The sequence below is a fragment of the Topomyia yanbarensis genome, chromosome 2 (genome assembly GCF_030247195.1).
Source record: "Topomyia yanbarensis strain Yona2022 chromosome 2, ASM3024719v1, whole genome shotgun sequence".
In the NCBI taxonomy this organism is placed as follows: Eukaryota; Metazoa; Arthropoda; class Insecta; order Diptera; family Culicidae; genus Topomyia; species Topomyia yanbarensis.
In genome coordinates, this window is record NC_080671.1 from 160,710,146 (window position 1) to 160,730,530 (window position 20,385).

The 20,385-nt window shown below is 39.6% G+C and overlaps 2 protein-coding genes across 3 annotated transcripts in view; both read left to right on the forward strand.

Moving 5' to 3' along the window:
* LOC131681919 (protein gustavus) overlaps positions 1–20,385 on the forward strand; it is a 645,798-nt gene that overhangs the window by 328,217 nt on the left and 297,196 nt on the right. The gene's annotated exons all lie outside the window — the stretch shown is intronic.
* On the forward strand, positions 17,225–18,935 carry LOC131681921 (uncharacterized). Its single transcript, XM_058963021.1, has 2 exons — positions 17,225–18,605; positions 18,657–18,935. The coding sequence occupies exon 1, from the start codon at positions 17,563–17,565 to the stop codon at positions 18,439–18,441; it is 879 nt and encodes a 292-aa protein (XP_058819004.1). The 5' UTR covers positions 17,225–17,562; the 3' UTR covers positions 18,442–18,605; positions 18,657–18,935.

The following is a 20,385-nucleotide window of genomic DNA, read 5'->3' on the forward strand; positions in this document are numbered from 1 at the left end:
TGGATCTCAAAATGTTTTGCGAGAAATTACAAATATAATGTTAAAAAGGGCAATTTTACATTAAACGCCATGTTATGGGCCAGCTTTAATTTAAATATCTCGTAAAGTAATAAGGTTCTCAATATAATTATAAATATTTTCATTGAATAAAAAACTTATTAGTCCAAGCTTGTTTTTTCGATATGTTTCTATCATTTGCAGAATTCATAACATAAATAACAAAAAAAAACTATATCAGATTTTTATTGGTGAATTCATTCGAAAACGCCCTTTTTATTATTAATAAATGTTTCGTACAACTAAGAGTTTCCGAGTTATCAGTGGTTGAAAAATGGTCCAATTCATATAATTCAAAAACTCATAACTTGAAAAAAATCTATTGTGTTCAGCCAAAACAAAAAATAGATGTCAATTATTTTGTGCTAAGAATGCAAGAAAAAATTTTGGTAGGAATTAAAATTGTGGTTGTAAATTTAACATGGAATAACCCGTACATCAAATATGTAAAACTACTCAACTTTTCCTTCATCAAGATGCCATTAGACGAAACGAACTATTTACAATGCACGAAAATGCTTCGTTGCAGAAATCGTGTAATGATTTTGTTCATATCGTATGATAATTTCAATTCCACCTAAGATTTTTTTTCAGTGTAAACAAAATTGCAGTTTGTTATGTTTTTTTTTCGATGAGCGTCAAATTCAAAGAATATAAATAGTGATAGTGGTAAATAAATTGACCCAAGCATGTTCATAATTTGTTCACGTCATTCTCCCTCACCACCTTTTTCAATGCTTGGGCATTATTTTAGTTTGATATAACTGTATTCTTGAACTTCTTACCACAAAATTTTAATATATCTCGCTGTTTAAGTTGATGCACCGAAACATCAAAATGCCTAGCTGGTAGTGTGTCTTATTCGGACCTCAGTCGCATGATGGATTGCAGAATGAGTTATTCACAATTATTCTTAGATTAAAGACCATATTTATTATCTGAATAATTGTTTAAAACAACACAACTTCGAAACCGTTTTTCTCAAATATTTTGGAAAATAAACATAGCGAGCATTGCATTGAAATTTTGGTTTTCTGGGTTTTTTTTCAGGAAACTGATAGCTTCCAAAAGTAACAATTTTTTTCAGCAATTGATGACGCAAAAATTTAAAAGCTAGTTCGTTAAAATAGACATTTTTAGTTGAAATAGTCAAGACAAAAATGCGTTTTCGTGTTTGCGGGGTTGTTCGTGTACTTGTTAGTTAATTATTCTGTTATAGCACACAGTTAGAGATAGGGAGATCACAATTAAAATGAAGTTTTTCCAGAAATTGCAGATGGCATAATTTTCAATCGGTTGATGCATTCAAATTTGTTAGTAATTCAATTTGATTCAAATTTCTTTGCTATATAAGATAATATTCTGTATTTTCATGCATTTAATACAAATGACGATATAACAACTAATTCTGTTGGTGTATAAAACCTACATTATGGCATTGAATTCAAGGCTATATTGTGATATTGAAAACAATTGAGGTATAGTCGGAAACAAATGCATCAATTAGTTTTTTACATTTTAACGACATTCAATTAGCTAGAGATTACTGGGTAGGGAAAGCTATGAAACTTAGAGCCATAGTACTCAAGTGAGAGCAAGGATGTGAAGTAAACAGATCGGAAAACTAGAAGTGGCAGGGTCATTAGAACAGGCTTAATATCGTACGGGCTTAATCTTTGTCTTCTGTTAATGAGGGTCGAGCTTAGGCAGAATCAATTAGTATATAAAATTGTTTAAATCACCACTTTGAAATCAAGAATGATTGTGATTCTATACATCTATTAAATAGCGATTAGACAACTCAAGGTGTCTTCACTTTGTTCCAAAACTTTTTATTATTACTTGATGTAAGATAATTTATTATCAATATTTAGTATGACTTTTTCCAAAAAAGTATGTTCTTGATGGTGAAAATAGATATAACATAAAGAAACTCAAAGTACTTGGGAGCTTTTTACACCTTTTGGTAATTTTATATCATCTAAGTATTCCGAAATAAAAACACAAATCATAATCTCGAACGACAGTCGACAGCAATAAAACTATCGAACAAATACGTTCGACTCGAGTCGCTTTCGAGTTCGATTGTTATGGTTCCATACAATGTTGCTTTAGAATCTTCTTCGCAACGAAGCACGGTGAATATGAATCAGCTGCATTCGTCCCATATCGTTCTTCGCTCTTATATTCAAGTTGCTGTTGATATTCACCCACGAATGAAGCCGACGGCCAATCCGTGTTCATCCGAATGCTTTATCCATACGTTCTTACCTTGCTACTCATCGAGCGACCGAATGAACTGCACGAGGAAGCTATGAAGTGAATGACGAATAAACGAATCAGCAAACCATTCCTCACCATAGCGATGATCGTTTACAACTGTTGGCGAAGATGACTACAATTTCATCTTCGCAGAATGATGACTGGCGAAGAAATATATTTGTATTCTGATGCGTTGTACTGTTCGGAACAAGCCAATGCGCATGAGGTATGAGACAAATAAAATGAGGATGAAGTTTTGATTTTAATCTGCGCATGGTGATATACCATAGTCATTTAATCTATTGCTGATGTTTTGCTAGTATCACGACGAAATCGTTCAATCAGCAGGACTGTTTAAAAATAACATATCTTAAGCAGTAAAATGAACAGTTTTTGGTGGGTGAAATATGGATAACGCAAATATTATTTTTTGCTCCCCCATGCGGGAGACTTGACGAAGAGTGTTGTTAAAAATAAAAATCATGCAAATAAAGGCATAAGAAAAAAGGAACTGTAATTATTTTTTTTTCAATATTGTCGAGATCCTTAGATACCAATAAAAATATAAAAAGGTTGCATTTCATGAAGTTAGATTTTTTTAAATGCATTTCCTTTTAGGGATTAACTATACAGCATACATTGCATGCGCACACGTCTTAAATTCAGCCATAAGACTAACTGCTAACTTTGTTAACTAGTACTATAAAGATAGATTGATGTTTAGGGTGAGTTTTTTTGTGACGTGGTTTTCATTAACAGCAGGTACAAAAATTTTGTATCTTTCTTCAGCCTATTGCACAGTGGTCGGAAACGCCAAAAACGTAAACTTAATTCACTAGAGGCCAAACCATCGAATATATCACAGGGTGTCTTTGGAGGAATTGTTCGTATGAATATTCCCACAATCTGATAACAATTGAAATTAGGCATGGCTTACTATGATCGAACTAAAACAATTAACTTTTTATATTGATGAGGTATAAAGTTGGTGTCTTCGACAAATTTGGAAATGCTCGTAGTGAAGAATTTTGTTGAAGAACTTGAGCTTGTAGGACTAAAGGTTATCGATTTATAAGGCGTTTTCTATGGCAAGTTGTAATTGAATATCTAGTTTTTTTTAATATAACTTTTTTAATTGTAATTTTTCGTGCAAACAATGTTCGAGACAAATGTGTAGGTATCAAAACTACATAATATTGTCAAAAACTGTATGTAAAAATACTCATTCGTTTCAAAGTTATTGAAGATTTTGACATTTATTTACACCAACTTCAACTACGTATAAAAAAGAAAGATGCAAACCAAAATGCACGAACAGGCACTTTTTTCACTGTCTAAAGTATGCACAATAAAGGTAAGAAGGTTTGGTGCGTGGCACTCTACAACCCTATGAATAAAGTAAGCTTACTTTATCTTTCATGATTTCAATTTTTATTAGATTGTGGGGAATATTCATGCGAACAATTCCTCCAAAGACACCCTGTGATATATTCGAAGGTTTGGCATCTAATGAATTAAGTTCACATTTTTGGCGTTTCCGTGTATTGCCACTTGGTTAAGTCTTCCCATAAAATCTTGGCCATGTCTCCCCAACGTTTCTTCATTGAATGCAAATTTTAGTAGTAACTATTCCAATATTCCGATTTATGTAAAATCATTTCACTACTTCATAAGTAATAACATGATATGAGTTCCATAAAAAATAATTTACTCGAATAAATACACAAAGTTTGATTTAAAAAATACATCATTGAACGCAAATTAATTGATTACAGAATATTTTCTATGATGAAAGGATTTTCCATTTCAAACTTTAAAAAAAACCTTGAGGAATCGAAACAAGTATAAAAAGATTTTTTTAAATTTAAGTGCCAAATAGAATACGTTACAGCCAATTGTAGAATCTTACGCCAAGTCTCCCTATGTTCCCCTACTCTATTGTCGGCGCAAATAAATTTACGTACATTTTCGAAATATATTAGAAGTACCAAGTTCCAATCAATCGTAAATCTAAGATTCACCCACATAAAATAAATAACTTGATCAAACTGATTTGAAAAGAAATCCGAATATAATCTGTATTCAACCTATAGTCATTTGATTTCTTACATTTTGGTTAGTATAATATTATAAAACATACTGTTACCGAGAAATAAAATCTATAATCTGCGTCCAACATAATTTGGCACCATTTTTTTACGACATATTTTGAACACTATTTATTTAATACTTCAGTGGTAAAAAATAACAAACGAACTTTTTCAAATACATAAAACTCACAATCCAATTATTGAAAATCAATTGAAATGTACTACCCGCGCAAACGAAAAGCCCATAATACCCCCATGCTCATGGGGTTTGTCATGGGTGTTTGAAATGGGTTCAACCCATGAAAACACCATCACCATGCTCCGGTAGATCCCATATAAAACACCATATGTTGGTGTATTTATGGGTTATTGAGGCCATTTTATGGTGTTTTGGTGGTTGTGAATTTTGGCATGGACCATGTTTAAGGTCTTTTCAAGGGGCTATGTGGTGTTTGAACCCATGAGTATTTGCTCGGGTATCAAATCCAATTTAAACATGCATCATTTCTCCCGATTCGTCATGGCAATCGTGGAATTATGAATCGTTTTCTATGACATTTTCTCAACTGTGATTTTTGATTAAGTTGGAGAACTTAAAGATTAACTAATAATACTGAGACCAAACCAAACGAATTTGGAGGAATGAGCAGTAAGGGAGACAAATGTATGAAAAGCGTCCAAAATAAGGAGGGGTCCAAATTACGTAGATTATCTTATCATTCCTTCTTCAACATCGTATTTCTATCTCTTGATTTTTGTGCAAATTTGCAATTTTTCTGCAGTCCGTTTTATAAGACTCCTTCTCAAAATGTATTCCACATAACTTTTTTTCGCGTACGTCCATTGTTCATCCAACTGGGAATATTTTCTACCAAATTAACAACTAATATTTTCAGTTAGCAGAATTTTGTGACTTTTTGAAAGTAAAGCTTTCGAAGTTAGTGTAGGGTATTGCGGTGTTTTGTGTTTCTCAAAGACAGTGACAATTGTTAAAGTTAGTCCAGGTGCCAAATTTTGCAAAGGTTGGACAATTTTTAATCCCCGCCAACTTCAATTGAAATTTTTGACCTTGGCATTATGAAAAAATATTAGAAAAAATACTATTATTAGCCTTTAGAAAATTACAGCTCATATATTTTTAAGGGAGCAATCTTAGTATTATAATAAGAATACTTCCATTTCTTGAAAAAAAAAACGAAGTTAGGGTTTTGGGGTATTTTGTTCCAAAAATTACCTTTGTAATAACATTTCTGCTGTCTGCTGTAAATCATACATCTTTTGCAGTTTTTCAAATCTTCAACAACTCTATACCGGTTGAGCTGGGATTCCTAATGAGATGTTATGTGTAGAACGATTTTTTCATCAAATATGGCGCCGTTCTTATTGATAAAATCCAACATATTTTATGTCACTGTACTGGGATAATATATAGAAGTACTGGTGTTTTCCTTTAATTTTTTGGTGAATTTCCTTTAAGAATTAAAGGTGATTTTTACTACGAAAATGCGAAAAACGTTCGTTTCATTTTCATGTGTCAAATTCATTGGAAATATGAAAATCGAAAGAAAAAAATATACAACTTCATTATTCCATTTTTTCAATTACCTGAAGGATAAGTAAATTAAAAGTCTTTCCTATTAACTGCAGCGGCAGAACGTTTTTGTATGTATAATGATGAAATACAGCTACATTTCACAGGACTTCAGTGCTATGCTAATATTTAGAGGAATGAAAATGTTTTACCTTGTTTCGAAAGTATTTGTCTAAAAATGTACAGCATTTTATTAATAAAACTTGCAAAGTTGAATTTTTTCATAAATGTTACATTCTGAGGAGTCCATCAAAGTTAATTTTCGTGTAAATAAGAATAAGATTTTATTATATATGGTTATACAAAATAAACGAATAATTTTTCAACACAATTTTTAAAAAATACATGAATTTTACCGCATTACCGCGCAGTGCGGTGCAGTAAATGCAGTGCGGTTGCGGTAAGCGGAGCGGTTTTATTATTTTTTTTTGCGGTTGCGTTACGGACTATCCATTTACCGCCCACATTCGCACCGCAACGGGTTACTAATTTAATCTGACGATGATTCGGCAAAGCTTGGTTTAAATCAGAATGCATTGAATTGACAAAAACTTGTAAATGAGCTCGATTACACTTCTATGGACACAGAAATTGTTTTTGATTACCTCGCCCATTATGATTCATTGAAGTTCCAATAGTCTAGTGGATTCATAATAGGAAACATGGTGTTGATTAATTTTCACCCGCGAGACATCCGCAAATTTACAAAAATAATTGATTTGTTTTGCTTTGCTTACGAAGCTTCCCGCTTCGACTCTGATCATTAACCAAAAAACATCAACAAGCAATCATTATGTACTACTAATGCTTCTTTATAACAAAAGTCATCCAATTTCGAACATATCAAGCAAGCATTTCTGTACAATTTCGGTCAAGAAACTGACCCTTCCAGCAATGAACAAGGAATTTGTTTTTCTATGACGCAATGCAGGAGGAATGAAGAACGAAGAATTCTAAGCGAAGAACGGCTAGTGGCGATTATCATCTAGGCCATTCGTGTGCCGATCGGCATGATGCGTGAAGATGAACATCGCATGAATGGTTAAATTCAACAAACAACGATGCGAACAAGCAGCGAACAGCAGACATCAGATTCGAATTTTTTGTTTCTTTGTGTTGTTCATTTTCGGTGATTCGGTGCCTTCGTGCGGCGAACGGGGTAGCGTTATTCGAAGCATGGGTGAATAACACGACGAATATCGCATTGAGGATGAACGAATGAACTAGTTTGGTGAAGAACATTTGCAACATTGGTTCCATAATGCCAACACTTCTCGATAATCTAGTACTTCTTCGAGCTAACTCGAACGAAAATTTACTTTCGAGCTCTGTTCGAAATACATAATGCGAAACAAGGTCGAGTCGATAGAATTTTGATCGAATCGAGATGCGTAATGCCACCCCAGTTCTACCACTTTCAATAAATTGAATATAGCATAATATTTGCTCATGGACTGCATCCGAACATGCGAACCATTGGTGTAGCTTGTAAACTGCCGGATGTGAGTCCGAAAATGTTAACGAATTTGTTGCATTTTTCAAAACACAATTGCAGTATTCTAGTCAGGAAGCCGACTGCACTGCAAATTCAATTATCACATGGCTACTATTCAGCGTGCTGAGTATTATTCGTGTGATCTTGGTGAATCCGATTACAGTTTGATATGTAACTGCCCAGCAGTAATGCAATTGCGTATCCGGATTTTTGGTTCTCCATATATTGATGAGCCTATGTACAGAGAGCTGAAACTCAAGGATATTCTATTATCCCTAACCTAGTGTGGTAAAGAGCTATAGTTTAAGCCAAATTACGCCTAACGTAAATTATGCCAATCGTCCTTTGGGCCTAGTATACAGTATTCTTAACATACTTATGTGTAGGGGAGACTGAGGAGACTTGATCCCCGGGGAGACATGATCCCACAATCGTAACTAAAAGGCGTATCAGAAAACATTAATCGAATATACTAGAATGCTACGTAATTTTATCTAATCATAATTTTTTATGCAAAAAAAGAAATTGGAAATGTGTAAGCAAATTTTCACTTATTAAAAGAAAAGTTTCAGAATAACTGAAGAAGAGTTATTTTCTGAATTTTCAAACTTTTATAGAAATGATAAAATCAGTTACTTTTGTTTAACTAGATTTTTACTAAAGTTTGCCTACATAGATGCTATGGGTACACTTGATCCCTCCAATTTCGTGGAGATTTGATCCATTTCACCATGATTCGTACACGCCACTGAACATAACAAAATTCACCCCATAACAAGTAATCGTTGCCAGAAAATAACAAAAATAATTTGTCAAAAATGAACGCTTCATCGTACAGAAACTTAACTATAATTGTTTACTACAGTATAAGTAGCAACCATGCATCCTAAAATTAACACAACCATAACACCAGACAGTTTTGAAATAATTGAACGGCGTTCTGGGGAATTCGTAAAAGCTTAGGTGAGAGATGCGTAAAATTTAGTATCAAATATAACAACAATCTAATCAATTTCGCAATCCATTTATAACATTTAATAAGGTAGGGTGTCTATTTTGACCCAATTAGGGAGGATACCACACTATTTCATTAATTATTGATTTTATTAAATCAGCGTTTTTGCTTTGTTATTTAGAACCAACATGAAACAGGGCTCATTACTCTACATGCTCTTTTAAGCATGTTTTCAAACATGCTCTTTTAAACATGTTTTCAAAGAGGAATCAAGCGCCCCCAAATTAGGAATCGAGTCTCTACTAATCTAAGAATTTTTCATTTTGTTATTGTTTTCCAGAAATGTTCATAGTTCTTGTCCAGTGTAATATTTTAATGTAATTTTTTATGATATCAGTCATCCCTAGAAACTATATAAAGCTACAAAAAATACTTAGTTTTTAATCATTTCACGGAGCTGGAATGAAAATAAAAAAGGGGATCAAGTCTCCTCAGTCTCCCCTAACGTATGTACGCCAAACGTCGCGCACTCTAGAAGAATTTGCTTATATCTTTCAGTTAAGTGAATTCCTGTAACAATAAAATAGTTTAAAGTTGGAGTTATTTTTCGTTTTTTACTTAATTTTCACAAAAAATCAAATAATGATAATATAAATATCGAAATAAGTATACCTACAGGTACTCGAAAATGGGGCCACCAATGGAGGGAACACTTTGAAATGATCAAGCTTTGCTTTAGTTGGGTCATGTATTTTTAAAATAAAAACATGAACTAAAGAAACAAGTCTGTTAATTTTATTATTTAACCCTTTCGAACCATCTTTAGTGTTCATATTATTGTTCTTAAATCATATTTACGCATACCCCTTGTCATTTCAGTGGCTCATTAATTTTAGAAACACGGCGGCTGATCCCTGCTTAAACGGTTCATGTGCTCGCTTCCTATAGTTTCTCCCTTCTCCACCCAATTGATCATTTACGCGTTCTCTACCAAGTGGATTATCGTAACGATGAGCACAGAAAGCTGCACCCAGTTTACGACACTCGCTGCAAAAAGAGGTTAAACCTTTTTAGCTACGCAAACAATCAAAAAAGGAAATACTTTCCGGCGGCGGTGTGCGTTACGGCGACAGGTGCTAAATACTGACCAACATGTGTAAATTTAATCAACCGACCATCGCAAAACAGAACTACTATCTCCCTGTGCGGATCAGCTCCCAGTCTGTTATTTTCCTGTCGTTTCGCGCGAGGTGAATTTTGAAAGTCGGAAGGGAATGTAGTAAACTACTGTGTTGTAACTTTTTCCCAACTGTCGAAACGCCACCTTGGCTAGAGAGTGGTCTGGTTTTTTTTACCATCGCTGTCAGAATATGGCATCCACCTGCCACCTGGGTGGTGGCCCTTCGAATGCTTATAGCAATGAGTTAATTCGACGAAGATGACAAAGCCACCACTCACTTATGACTTTTTTTTTCTTGCTGCGGATTGCATTGGCATTGGCTGAACGATTTGGATAAACTCTCTGGTGAACGGAAAGTGCCCATGTGGAACCGCTGTTGTCCGCGAGGCGGCTCGACTGATGACTGTAGCCCTCGTCAAGGAAATGTGGGTCAGCTGCGAGTTGATCTCGTAAATTGTGCTTGCGTGTGGGTTAATTCACAACTAATGTTTGAATGACGGACGATGCACAATACTACCTTGTACTGGCAGAGTAGTTATGTCATTTGAGTTGGAAAATAGTTAGAAATGAAAATAAACAAAAGACAGCTGTTTGCGATAACACTAGTAATATTGCCATTTTCTGCATTTGTTAGCGTTGGAAAACTATTTGACACTGAAAGTATAATACCATAAAATCTCGTCAACCCCATATTTGTGTTCCAAACTCAGACATGTTTCGCAAACTATATTGTTTCTGCTTTACCCCAATCTGGTGAACTGAATCCCTTTAGTCTATTTTATCCAGAATGAATCTACGTTAAGATGTGTCCAACAGTTCCAGATCTGACAGCCGCAACTGCAGAAAACCACCATCATTCCCGGGCTGCCCGAAGATGCGATGCGAATCTAATGATAATGACCGCACGCCCCAGCTAGCCCTGAGCACAGCGCCACCGATGTTCATTTCCCATGGCGAAACTTGGCGGAAAACGAACGGTTTTTCGTCTATTGAAATGAAAATTGTGTGAGTTTTTCTGGTCGAGTATGCCGTTTTTCGCAGATATCACTCCGCTTCCTCGGGCCCACAGAGGAGAAACGGCACAATGGCCCTTGCGAGGGGTTGAGCTAGGTAACGTATGTTCACGCCATCATCATCATCATTAGAGAGAAAAGAATTTCCAACTACGCTTCGATGACTTTCTCCCGCGGGATCACGCCCAGCCGGCCTATTGCGAACTGTACGGTGGCGGCCCAGAATTATTACATTGGCAATAACATGGGAGACTGAATCTGGCCTAGCAAATAGCTCCATTCCGGACACATTGCATAGTAGGCATAGTCGGAAAATCGTTCTGTTTGAAGGGTTTTATGGGTGATTGTCGGTGCTCGACCGCTTTTTATTGTAATTCAGGGCTTCCGAAACCTGTAAGTTTAAAATAGTTTCATGGTCAGGGATATGAATTACTTTGGAAATGAGCTTATTATCCATGTTAACTGCTTATTTTTTAACCAGTAAATAGTTTTGGGACATTTGTGCGAAGCCATGGAATTGCAATGCGTTGATTCGAATTAAATCGTCAAAACCGTGTTAGATTCAGTTTTTGGGTTGCTCCGGTTCGTGCTATTGATCTCGGAGTAATTTCTAGTCTTAGTGGCGAAAGCCCAGCCATCCAGTGTGTAAGTGAAAATGAAAATTCTCAAGGATTTTTTATGAACGTGTCCACTGGAAAACAGACAGAGAAAGAATGACCGGAACGGTGAGAATGAAGAAACGGTGAAAATTCACCTTTATTGGAAACACTGAGAAAAGATATGTCCTCAAGCAGGAATCGAACCTGCGATCACCAAATTCTTTTGTTTTTAGATTTTGGATATTTTAAACTAGGAGGTTACAATGTTCAAATATTTTTTTATAAAAGAGAAAAATTTTACAGCTATCTTAAGACTAGAAATAAGATTCTATATACAGATTTTTTTTATGAAAAATTTTAAAACAAGGAATTCAATAGTAATAGTTTTTTAGGAAATATTTACAGTTATCTTAAGACTAGCAATATAGTTTGGTACACAAAAGGGGGAACAAATATTTATGAAAAATTTCACAGGTGTTTTAAAACTATTTAAATTTTATTTACAAGATGGGGGACAATAGTTTTAACAAAGAGGTAAAATTACAACTATCTTAAAACTAGGAATACGGAATGCAAATTTGATTTTTTATCGGAGACTTATGCTTGGTCAAGATATTCAGAAGGGGCTTATTTCCAAAATCGGTCTAGAAGCAGTTGTATCAAGGACAGGGGAGAGAAGGCGTAGATGGTGACCGGGAGAGAAGAGCAAAACTTGCAACTTTCGGACAAACGGGAGATCAGCGAAACCAATTAGCGCCTCAGTCTAGTAGGTGGTGGCGGATGGTATTCTTCGGACCCGCGGGGAATCCTTCAAAAGTCATCGGACCTCGAGTTGCTCTCACTTCAGTTTCCGTAGTGGTAAGGGCGACGGTGGTTACATAGTGGCAGTCTGGAGCTGATCGGTTCCACAAGGCAAGAGGAAACGTCTAAAAACGAGAAATAAAAAGAGAGGGGCTAAATTGGGATATTTATCGTTTTTATGAAAGTATAAATAAGGGACATATAGGGGAAATCACGATTTGCCAGCATATCTCGGACTAGGACATTGGGTTAAAGGGAATCCTTTAACTGAGACCTGGCGTCCAAATACCCGGCGCATACCCAGACAACGTGCTCGATGTCGTGATAGCCCTCGTCACAAGCGCACAGACTACTCTCCGCAAGCCCAATACGCCGCAAATGCGCATCTAAGGTGTAGTGGTTGGACATAAGTCGGGACATTACACGAATAAAATCCCGACCCACATCCATCCCCCTGAACCAAGGCTTCTTTGATACCTTTGGGATAATGGAATGTAGCCATCGTCCAAGTTCACCATTGCTCCACGAGGTTTGCCAACTGTTGAGTGTCCTCTGACGACAAATACTAAAAAATTCGTTGAAGCAGATTGGTCTTTCGTATATGTCACCATTTAATGCGCCCACCTTTGCTAATGAGTCAGCCTTTTCATTGCCCGGGATAGAGCAGTGAGAGGGGACCCAAACAAAGGTAATCTGATAAGATTTTTCAGACAACGTACCCAAGGACTCCCGTATCTTCCCCAGGAAATATGGGAATTGCTTTTTGGGCTTCATCTAACGAAGAGCCTCGATAGAGCTGAGGCTGTCCGAAATGATGAAGTAGTGATCTGTGGGCAGAGTGTCGATGATCCCAAGGGTGTACTGAATTGCAGCTAATTCTACGACGTAAACTGAAGCAGGATCATTGAGCTTGAATGAAGCGGTGATAATATTATTGAAGATACCGAAGCCAGTGGACCCATCGAGATTTGATCCGTCAGTGTAGAACATTTTGTCACAGTCGACTTCTCGGAATTTATTATAAAATATATTCACTTGCGGGCGTATATGGTCCGGGATTCCACGAATCTCTTCCTTCATGGATGTGTCGAAGAATACGAACACGGTTGGGAGTATATGAAGAAGGATTAATGCTCTGTGCCATGTAGTCGAAGTACAAGGCCATAAATCGGGTTTGAGAATTAGGCTCGACGAGCCTCTCGAAGTTTTCAATCACCAACGGGTTCAGAATGTCGCATCGGATGAGCAATCGATATGAGAGTTCCCAAAATCGATTTTTTAGCGGAAGAACGCCAGCCAGCACTTCGAAACTCATCGTATGGGTCAAGTGCATGCAACCCAAGGCAATGCGCAAGCAACGATACTGGATTTTCTCCAGTTTGATGAAGGGTATGTTCGCAGCGGAGCGGAAACAGAAACACCCGTACTCCATCACCGACAATATCGTTGTTTGGTATAACCTGATCAGGTCTCCTGGGTGAGCACCCCACCATGTTCCAGTTATTGTTCGGAGAAAATTGATCCTTTGTTGGCATTTCTATTTCAGATACCTAATGTGACATCCCCAGGTACCTTTAGAGTCGAACGAGACCCCGAGATATTTAAATGTGAAAACCTGATTGATCGTTGCACCCATTAATAGAAGCTGGAGTTGCGCCGGCTCACCCTTCCTAGAAAAGACCACCAGCTCAGTTTTCTCCGTGAAGAACTCGATACCCAGCTGAAGAGCCCAAGCAGACAAATTGTCCAAGGTATTTTGTAATGGTCCTTGCCAGTCGGCAGCTTTGAATCCTGTAACAGAAACCACCCCGTCTTCAGCAAGTTGCCTTAGCGTGCATGAATTGACAAGACATTCGTCAATGTCATTCATGTAGAAATTGTAGAGCAGGGGACTTAGACATGAGCCCTGGGGAAGACCCATGTAGCTAAATCGTGATGTTGTTAAATCGCCATGCGAAAAGTGCATGTGCTTTTCAGACAACAGGTTTAGCAAAAAGTTATTTAAAATTGGTGAAAGACCATGCTGGTGCAGCTTGTCTGACAAAATGTTGATAGAAACTGAGTCAAAAGCCCCCTTAATATCCAAGAAGACTGATGCCATCTGCTCTTTGTTAGCATAGGCCATTTGGATTTCTGTAGAAAGCAACGCAAGGCAATCGTTCGTCTCTTTTCCTTTGCGGAAACCAAATTGTGCATCTGACAGTAAGCCATTTGCTTCAACCCAATTGTCGAGGCGAAACAAGATCATTTTCTCGAACAACTTCCGAATACAGGGAGGCATTGCAATCGGCCGATACGAGTTGTGGTCGGAGGCTGATTTTCCTGGTTTTTGAATGGCCTTCACTTGCCTCCAGTCATGAGGGGCAATGTTACCCTCAAGAAACTTGTTAAATAAATTCAACAAGCGCCTTTTTGCAGTGTCAGGCAGATTCTTCAGCAAGTTGAATTTGATTCTGTCTAACCCTGGGGCGTTATTGTTGCATGACAAGAGAGCAAGTGAGAACTCCACCATTGAAAAATGTGTTTCGTTCGCGGTATCGTGAGGAGACGCGGAGCGGCACGTTTTCTGTACCGGGACAGAGTCCGGACAGATCTTCTTGGCGAAACCGAATATCCAACGGTTTGAATATTCCACGTTCTCGTTGGTACTGTTTCGGTTACGCATGCGTCGAGCCATACCCCAAAGAGTGCTCATCGCTGTTTCTTTCGTTATCCCGTCGACGAACCGGCGCCAATAACTGCGTTTGTTGACTTTCATTAGACTCTTCATCCGCCTTTCTAACGACGCGTACTGTTGATAGCTAGCGAGTAACCCGTCTTCCCGGAAGGCCTTATATGGAGTGGACTTTTCCGCGTACAGCTCTGAGCACTCTTTATCCCACCACAGGGCGGGAGACCGTCCATGGGTATTCGCGCTGGGTACTGGTTTAGTCTGAGCTTGATTCAAGAATCAAGCCAGCCAAAAACCTGTACTCTTCCTCCGGAGGAAGTTCTTGAGTGGATTCGATTTTAACGGATATCGCGGTCGCGTAACTCTTCCAATCAATGTTCCGTGTGAGGTCATACGAGACATTGATTGTTTCCGATGGTCTTGAACCTTTAGCAATTGAAATCACGATAGGCAAGTGATCGCTACCGTGGGGATCAGGCATCACCTTCCACCTGCAATCTAACTGTAGCGATGTCGAGCAAAGCGATAAATCCAACGCGTTTGCGCGTGCTGGTGGTGTAGGAATCCGCGTCATTTCTCCCGTGTTTAAGATGGTCATGTTGAAATTGTCGCAAAGATCTTGGATTAATGTTGATCTATTATCATCATGAAGACAGCCCCATACCGTACCGTGCGAGTTAAAGTCTCCCAGAACTAGCCGCGGTGCCGGTAAGGATTCCGTGATATTACAAAGCGTTCGGTGCCCTACCGAGGCTCTAGGAGGAATGTAGATGGAAGCAATGCAAAAGTCTTTGCAGCCAACCCCGTACTTCAACAGGTCTTCGCACTTCAGACCCGGTTCGGCGACGACCCCATCGATCTCCACTGCCCTACAAGGCACATACACCCTGAATTGCTTCGTAAAATGTTCGCTGTGAGCAATCTGGTTTGCCTGGTCGAGGTCATTTACTATAACGCGTATCTTATTAGCTCGGACACGTGTTATCTGAGCTACGGACGGGTAGCTAGCAGTCAGCTCCCGTGAGATCTCTAGAATATTGGGCGATTTCGTGTTGGGCCGGAAATACACCACCCAGGGTCCATTTGAACTGGCTGGGTACCCGAGCAAATACTCATGGGTTCGAACACCACACAGCCCCTTGAAAAGACCATAAACATGGTCCGTGCCAAAATTCCCAACCATCAAGATACCATAAAATGGTCTCAATAACCCATAAATACACCAACATATGGTATTTTATATGGGATATACCGGACCATGGTGATGGTGTTTTCATGGGTTGAACCCATTTCAAACACCCATGTCAAGCCCCATGAGCATGGGGGAATTATGGACTTTCCGTTTGCTCGGGTATGTTTTAATACGGGGAGGACTGGGGAGGGAGTAATTTCGGGTTTATCCGGTAAATCCATGGGAATATCATTCCCATCCAATGTTACTTCGCCCTCGGCTATTTAGGTACGAGGATAACACGTGGTGTAAACGAGAGATGAAACTTATATTCAGGGGAAAGGGAAGAAGTAGAGACCGATCGGGGAAAGGGAAATGAAAGAAAAAAATACTTAGCTTATATAGCGGCGTGTCCGGCTATTCTGGTATTCACTTCACCAGCCTGGGCACCGGCGAACAAAGACTACCTCAAACAATGGTTGACCTTCACTGACAATATCTATTCTTATTCACTTTATGCACGGCACCAGAAAACGAACTGCTTCGATTGAGAGCTCGGAGTGTTATGAATTATCGTAACTTAATTGCACATCGGATAGACATAAGTGTCTGTCTCAGCTCAGTTTTTTTATTTGTTTTGTTTGTTTTGTTGCCGTTGTTCATGTGTTGAGACAAGTTGCGTCCACTACCAGGGGGCTCTTGAATGAGTTCTTTGATGTGGTGGAGTGTGGCGGGCAATTATAAAAAAAAAGGTTAGGGGTAAAGAAAATAACGACACATAACAATTAAGACAGATCATACTGCACTTCCGGAGGGATGCTGAACGATCTGCAGGTGCTACAATAGCAGGAATTAATCTTCCAATCCCCGGAGTGGTTTAGAATTTTTATTGAAGCATTGGGCGAATATCAACACCCCCGAGAGGATATTGCGATAACAGAACGACGACACCCCCGAAATGAAACTATAGCTCTTTACAATACTAGGTTAGGAACAATAGCATATCCTTCAGTTTCAGTTCTCAGCACTTAGGGCAGAGCAGAGAGTTACATCTAACACCTCTTCTCTGCCATCTCGTGCAATTGTTGGGCGGTTTCCTGCATTAAGAATTTGCCGATTTGTACTACTTAAGCATACCACTAATTCGGTGCCTCTCAAATTGATATCTGAGGTGCCCCAAATTATGTGGTGGACATTTGCATTACTGCCGATTATGAGGGGAAATCAATTTCGCCAAAGTGTAATACAACCCTTTTGAAATCATAAGAAGGAGATGGTTCATTATGCGGCAAATATGCCGAACAATAGGCATTATTTCTTGTTTCAGTCGTAGATTAGTTGTTTGTGTTGATCGCTCCAGTTATTTTTTTAATATTTGACGTGATTTGTGCCGTTTAATCGTCGTTTATCGTATCAGTCGATCTTAAATTTTGTTTGCGCCCTTGGTATTGTGAAGTTTTAAAGTGTTTTCTACAAATTTTGTTTTGTGTCGTGAAAAAGTCCAGTGAAAATCGAGATTGTTTACATCACCGGACCTGTGTGTAATTACCCACAAAAAATTCACGCGCTCATTTCGCCATCTGCACGCGAGTAGAGGAAAGTATTTCCCACCATAACTTGGCGCACAGTGAGACGAAAACGAAAAGTCGGATCTAGGGCGGGTAGAAAATCGGCATTATGACAAGTGCATGCGATCACTGCGCGAAAACCGTCAAATCGGACGATGACTTTATCGAGTGCATGGGATTTTGCAAAAATGTGGTGCATATGCAGTGCGGTAAACAACTCAACAAGCCGTTCTTGAAAAAACTTGCCGAAAATCCAAATTTATTTTGGATGTGCAATGAATGTGTCAAGTTGATGAAGTTTGCTCGCTTTCGCGACACCGTTTCCTCGCTTGGATGTGTTATCGCTGCTATCGCTGGGAAAACGGATGACGTCTGTGCTGAACTAAAGGCAGAGTTATCAAAAAATAACCAGCAAATTTCGCACCTCGCCAGAAAGGTTTCAACAGCCACTCCAGTCCGGCCAAATTCCGGTACATCTCGACCACCTCAGAAACGTCGTCGCGAGGATGGTCCTGATCCGAGCAGTATTCTTGTCGGCGGTCGAAAGCTAGTCGATAATAGCAACATTCTCACGGTTCCTCCTCCCACTCCGTTGCTCTGGATGTATCTTTCCCGCTTTCATCCCAGCGTTAGCAAGGAGACAGTCGAAAAAATGTCCAAAGAAGGGCTAAACTGCAACGAGGAAATAAAGGTCATTCCGCTTGTTAAAAAAGGCATAGACGTCAGTACTCTGAACTTCATATCTTTCAAAGTTGGAGTTCACCCAAAGTACCGTGAAGCAGCTCTTAACCCTGACACATGGCCGCAAGGCATATTGTTCAGGGAATTTGAGGATAGCCGTACCCAGAACATTTGGTGCCCACCGACTAATTTTCCTACGCCTTCGGAAGCCGCATGTATTCCGCTAAGTCAACCCGGCCCATCAACCCTACAGAGGACTCCGCAACGATTGGCAATGCCACTATACCAAGCTACACCGCCATTGTGAAGGAGTGTCGACGCTGATCGCATACTGGGACGCAATGCAGTTGGTACAATGGAAGCCCTCGATCCCCCCGCTACAGTCGAGCCCTTGCAGCCAGCGTTCAGCAGTCGTCCCGGTCCTGTATGTGTGGGTGGAGAAGGGGTCTTCCAAGCCGCCTTTCTCGGCAAGTATTATACAAATTGTAACGATACAACGGTTAAACCGATTCACGCTTCTAGTTCATCGTCCAACACTCGCCGTAAGCTACTACCGTCCCGTTCCTGCTCTCCGCATCGCTCCATCGGGGTTCAACGCATACTGGGACGCACCGCAGTTGGCACTATGGAAGCCCTCGAGCCCCCCGCCACAGTCGAGCAATTGCAGCCAGCGATCATCAGTCGTCCCGGTCCTGTGTGTGGGATGGGTGAAAGGGTCTTCCAACCCGCCACAAATGGCAAGTATACATCTGATCCGAACACTTCAAGCGCTGATGTATTCTTCGCTTCCAGTAATTTGCCTTTTGCTCTAACATCTTGTGACGAGATGTCAACTATTTCTGTCGCCGATGATGATCGCTGCATTCTGGAGCGCGATGCAGTTGATTCGCCCTCTGCAGAACCTGATCCGTCATCCAATAACATCGAGATTTACTACCAGAATGTTGGTGGCTTAAATTCATCAACGGACAGCTATTTGCTCGCGACCACGGGCTGCTGTTATGACGTCATCGCCTTAACCGAGACGTGGCTCAACAACCGTACTCTGTCTCAGCAGGTGTTTGGTTCAACATTTGATGTCTTCCGCTGTGATCGCAATGCCCTCAACAGCCGCAAGACATCAGGTGGTGGTGTACTCATCGCCGTTCGCCATGGTATAAAAGCCCGAGTGATCAACGATGAGCGGTGGGAGAGCTCCGAGCAAGTGTGGATATCAGTGAAACTTGCCGATCGCAATCTCTTCCTGTGTGTCGTGTATTTTCCACCTGACCGAATTCGTGATTACAGCCTGATCGATGTACATCTTTCCTCCGTTTCTTTCATCACCTCGATCGCTGCCCCATCTGATGATATTGTTATACTGGGCGACTTTAACTTACCTGGCTTGACCTGGTGCCCAGCAAGTAATGGATTTCTACGATTGGATATCGAAAAATCTGTGCTTATCAACAATGCCAGTTGTATCTTGGACAACTACAGTAGCGCAACTCTTCGGCAAATTAATAATATCATCAACGAGAACGGACGTACATTGGACCTCTGCTTTGTAAGTGCCCGGGACTACGCTCCGTACTGCTGCGCCGCTCCGACACCTTTAGTTCAGCATGTGCGCCATCATCCCCCACTACATCTTGTACTCGCTGGTAACCTAGGAGTGAGTTTTGAAGACGTCTCAAGCTCTATCGTCTACGATTTTAAAAACGCTGACTACGACAGCATCGTTAGCACGCTGTTGGATATACACTGGGACGAAAATCTTAACAATGATGACGCGAACGAAGCAGCGATGACGTTTTCTAATATTCTTAACTACCTAATCGACCGTCATGTGCCAAAACGAACAGTCAGCACAAATCAACACCCTCCCTGGCAATCAACAGTGCTTAGACGATTAAAAACTGCCAAACGAGCCGCATTTAAAAAGTTCTCGAAGCATAAGACACTTGCATTACGAAACCACTACTTTCAACTCAACCACGAATACAAACAGCAAAGCAGACGTGCCTTTTTTAGATATCAGCGAAACGTCGAACGTCAACTGAAATCCAAGCCCAAGTCGTTTTGGAAATATGTGAACGAGCAGCGAAAAGAATCCGGGTTACCATCTTGTATGTCATTAAATGGAGTTTTAGGCACCGACGCTAAGGAAATTTGCCAATTGTTTTCCGATAAATTTTCAAGCGTTTTTTCCGACGAGAACCTTTCCCCACAACAAGTCGCTGCCGCTTCAAATCTAACTCCTTCTCTAGGA

Excerpts from the sequence above, each read along its gene's own strand:
- LOC131681921 (XM_058963021.1), top strand. The coding sequence starts at position 17,563 with ATGACAAGTGCATGCGATCACTGCGCGAAAACCGTCAAATCGGACGAT.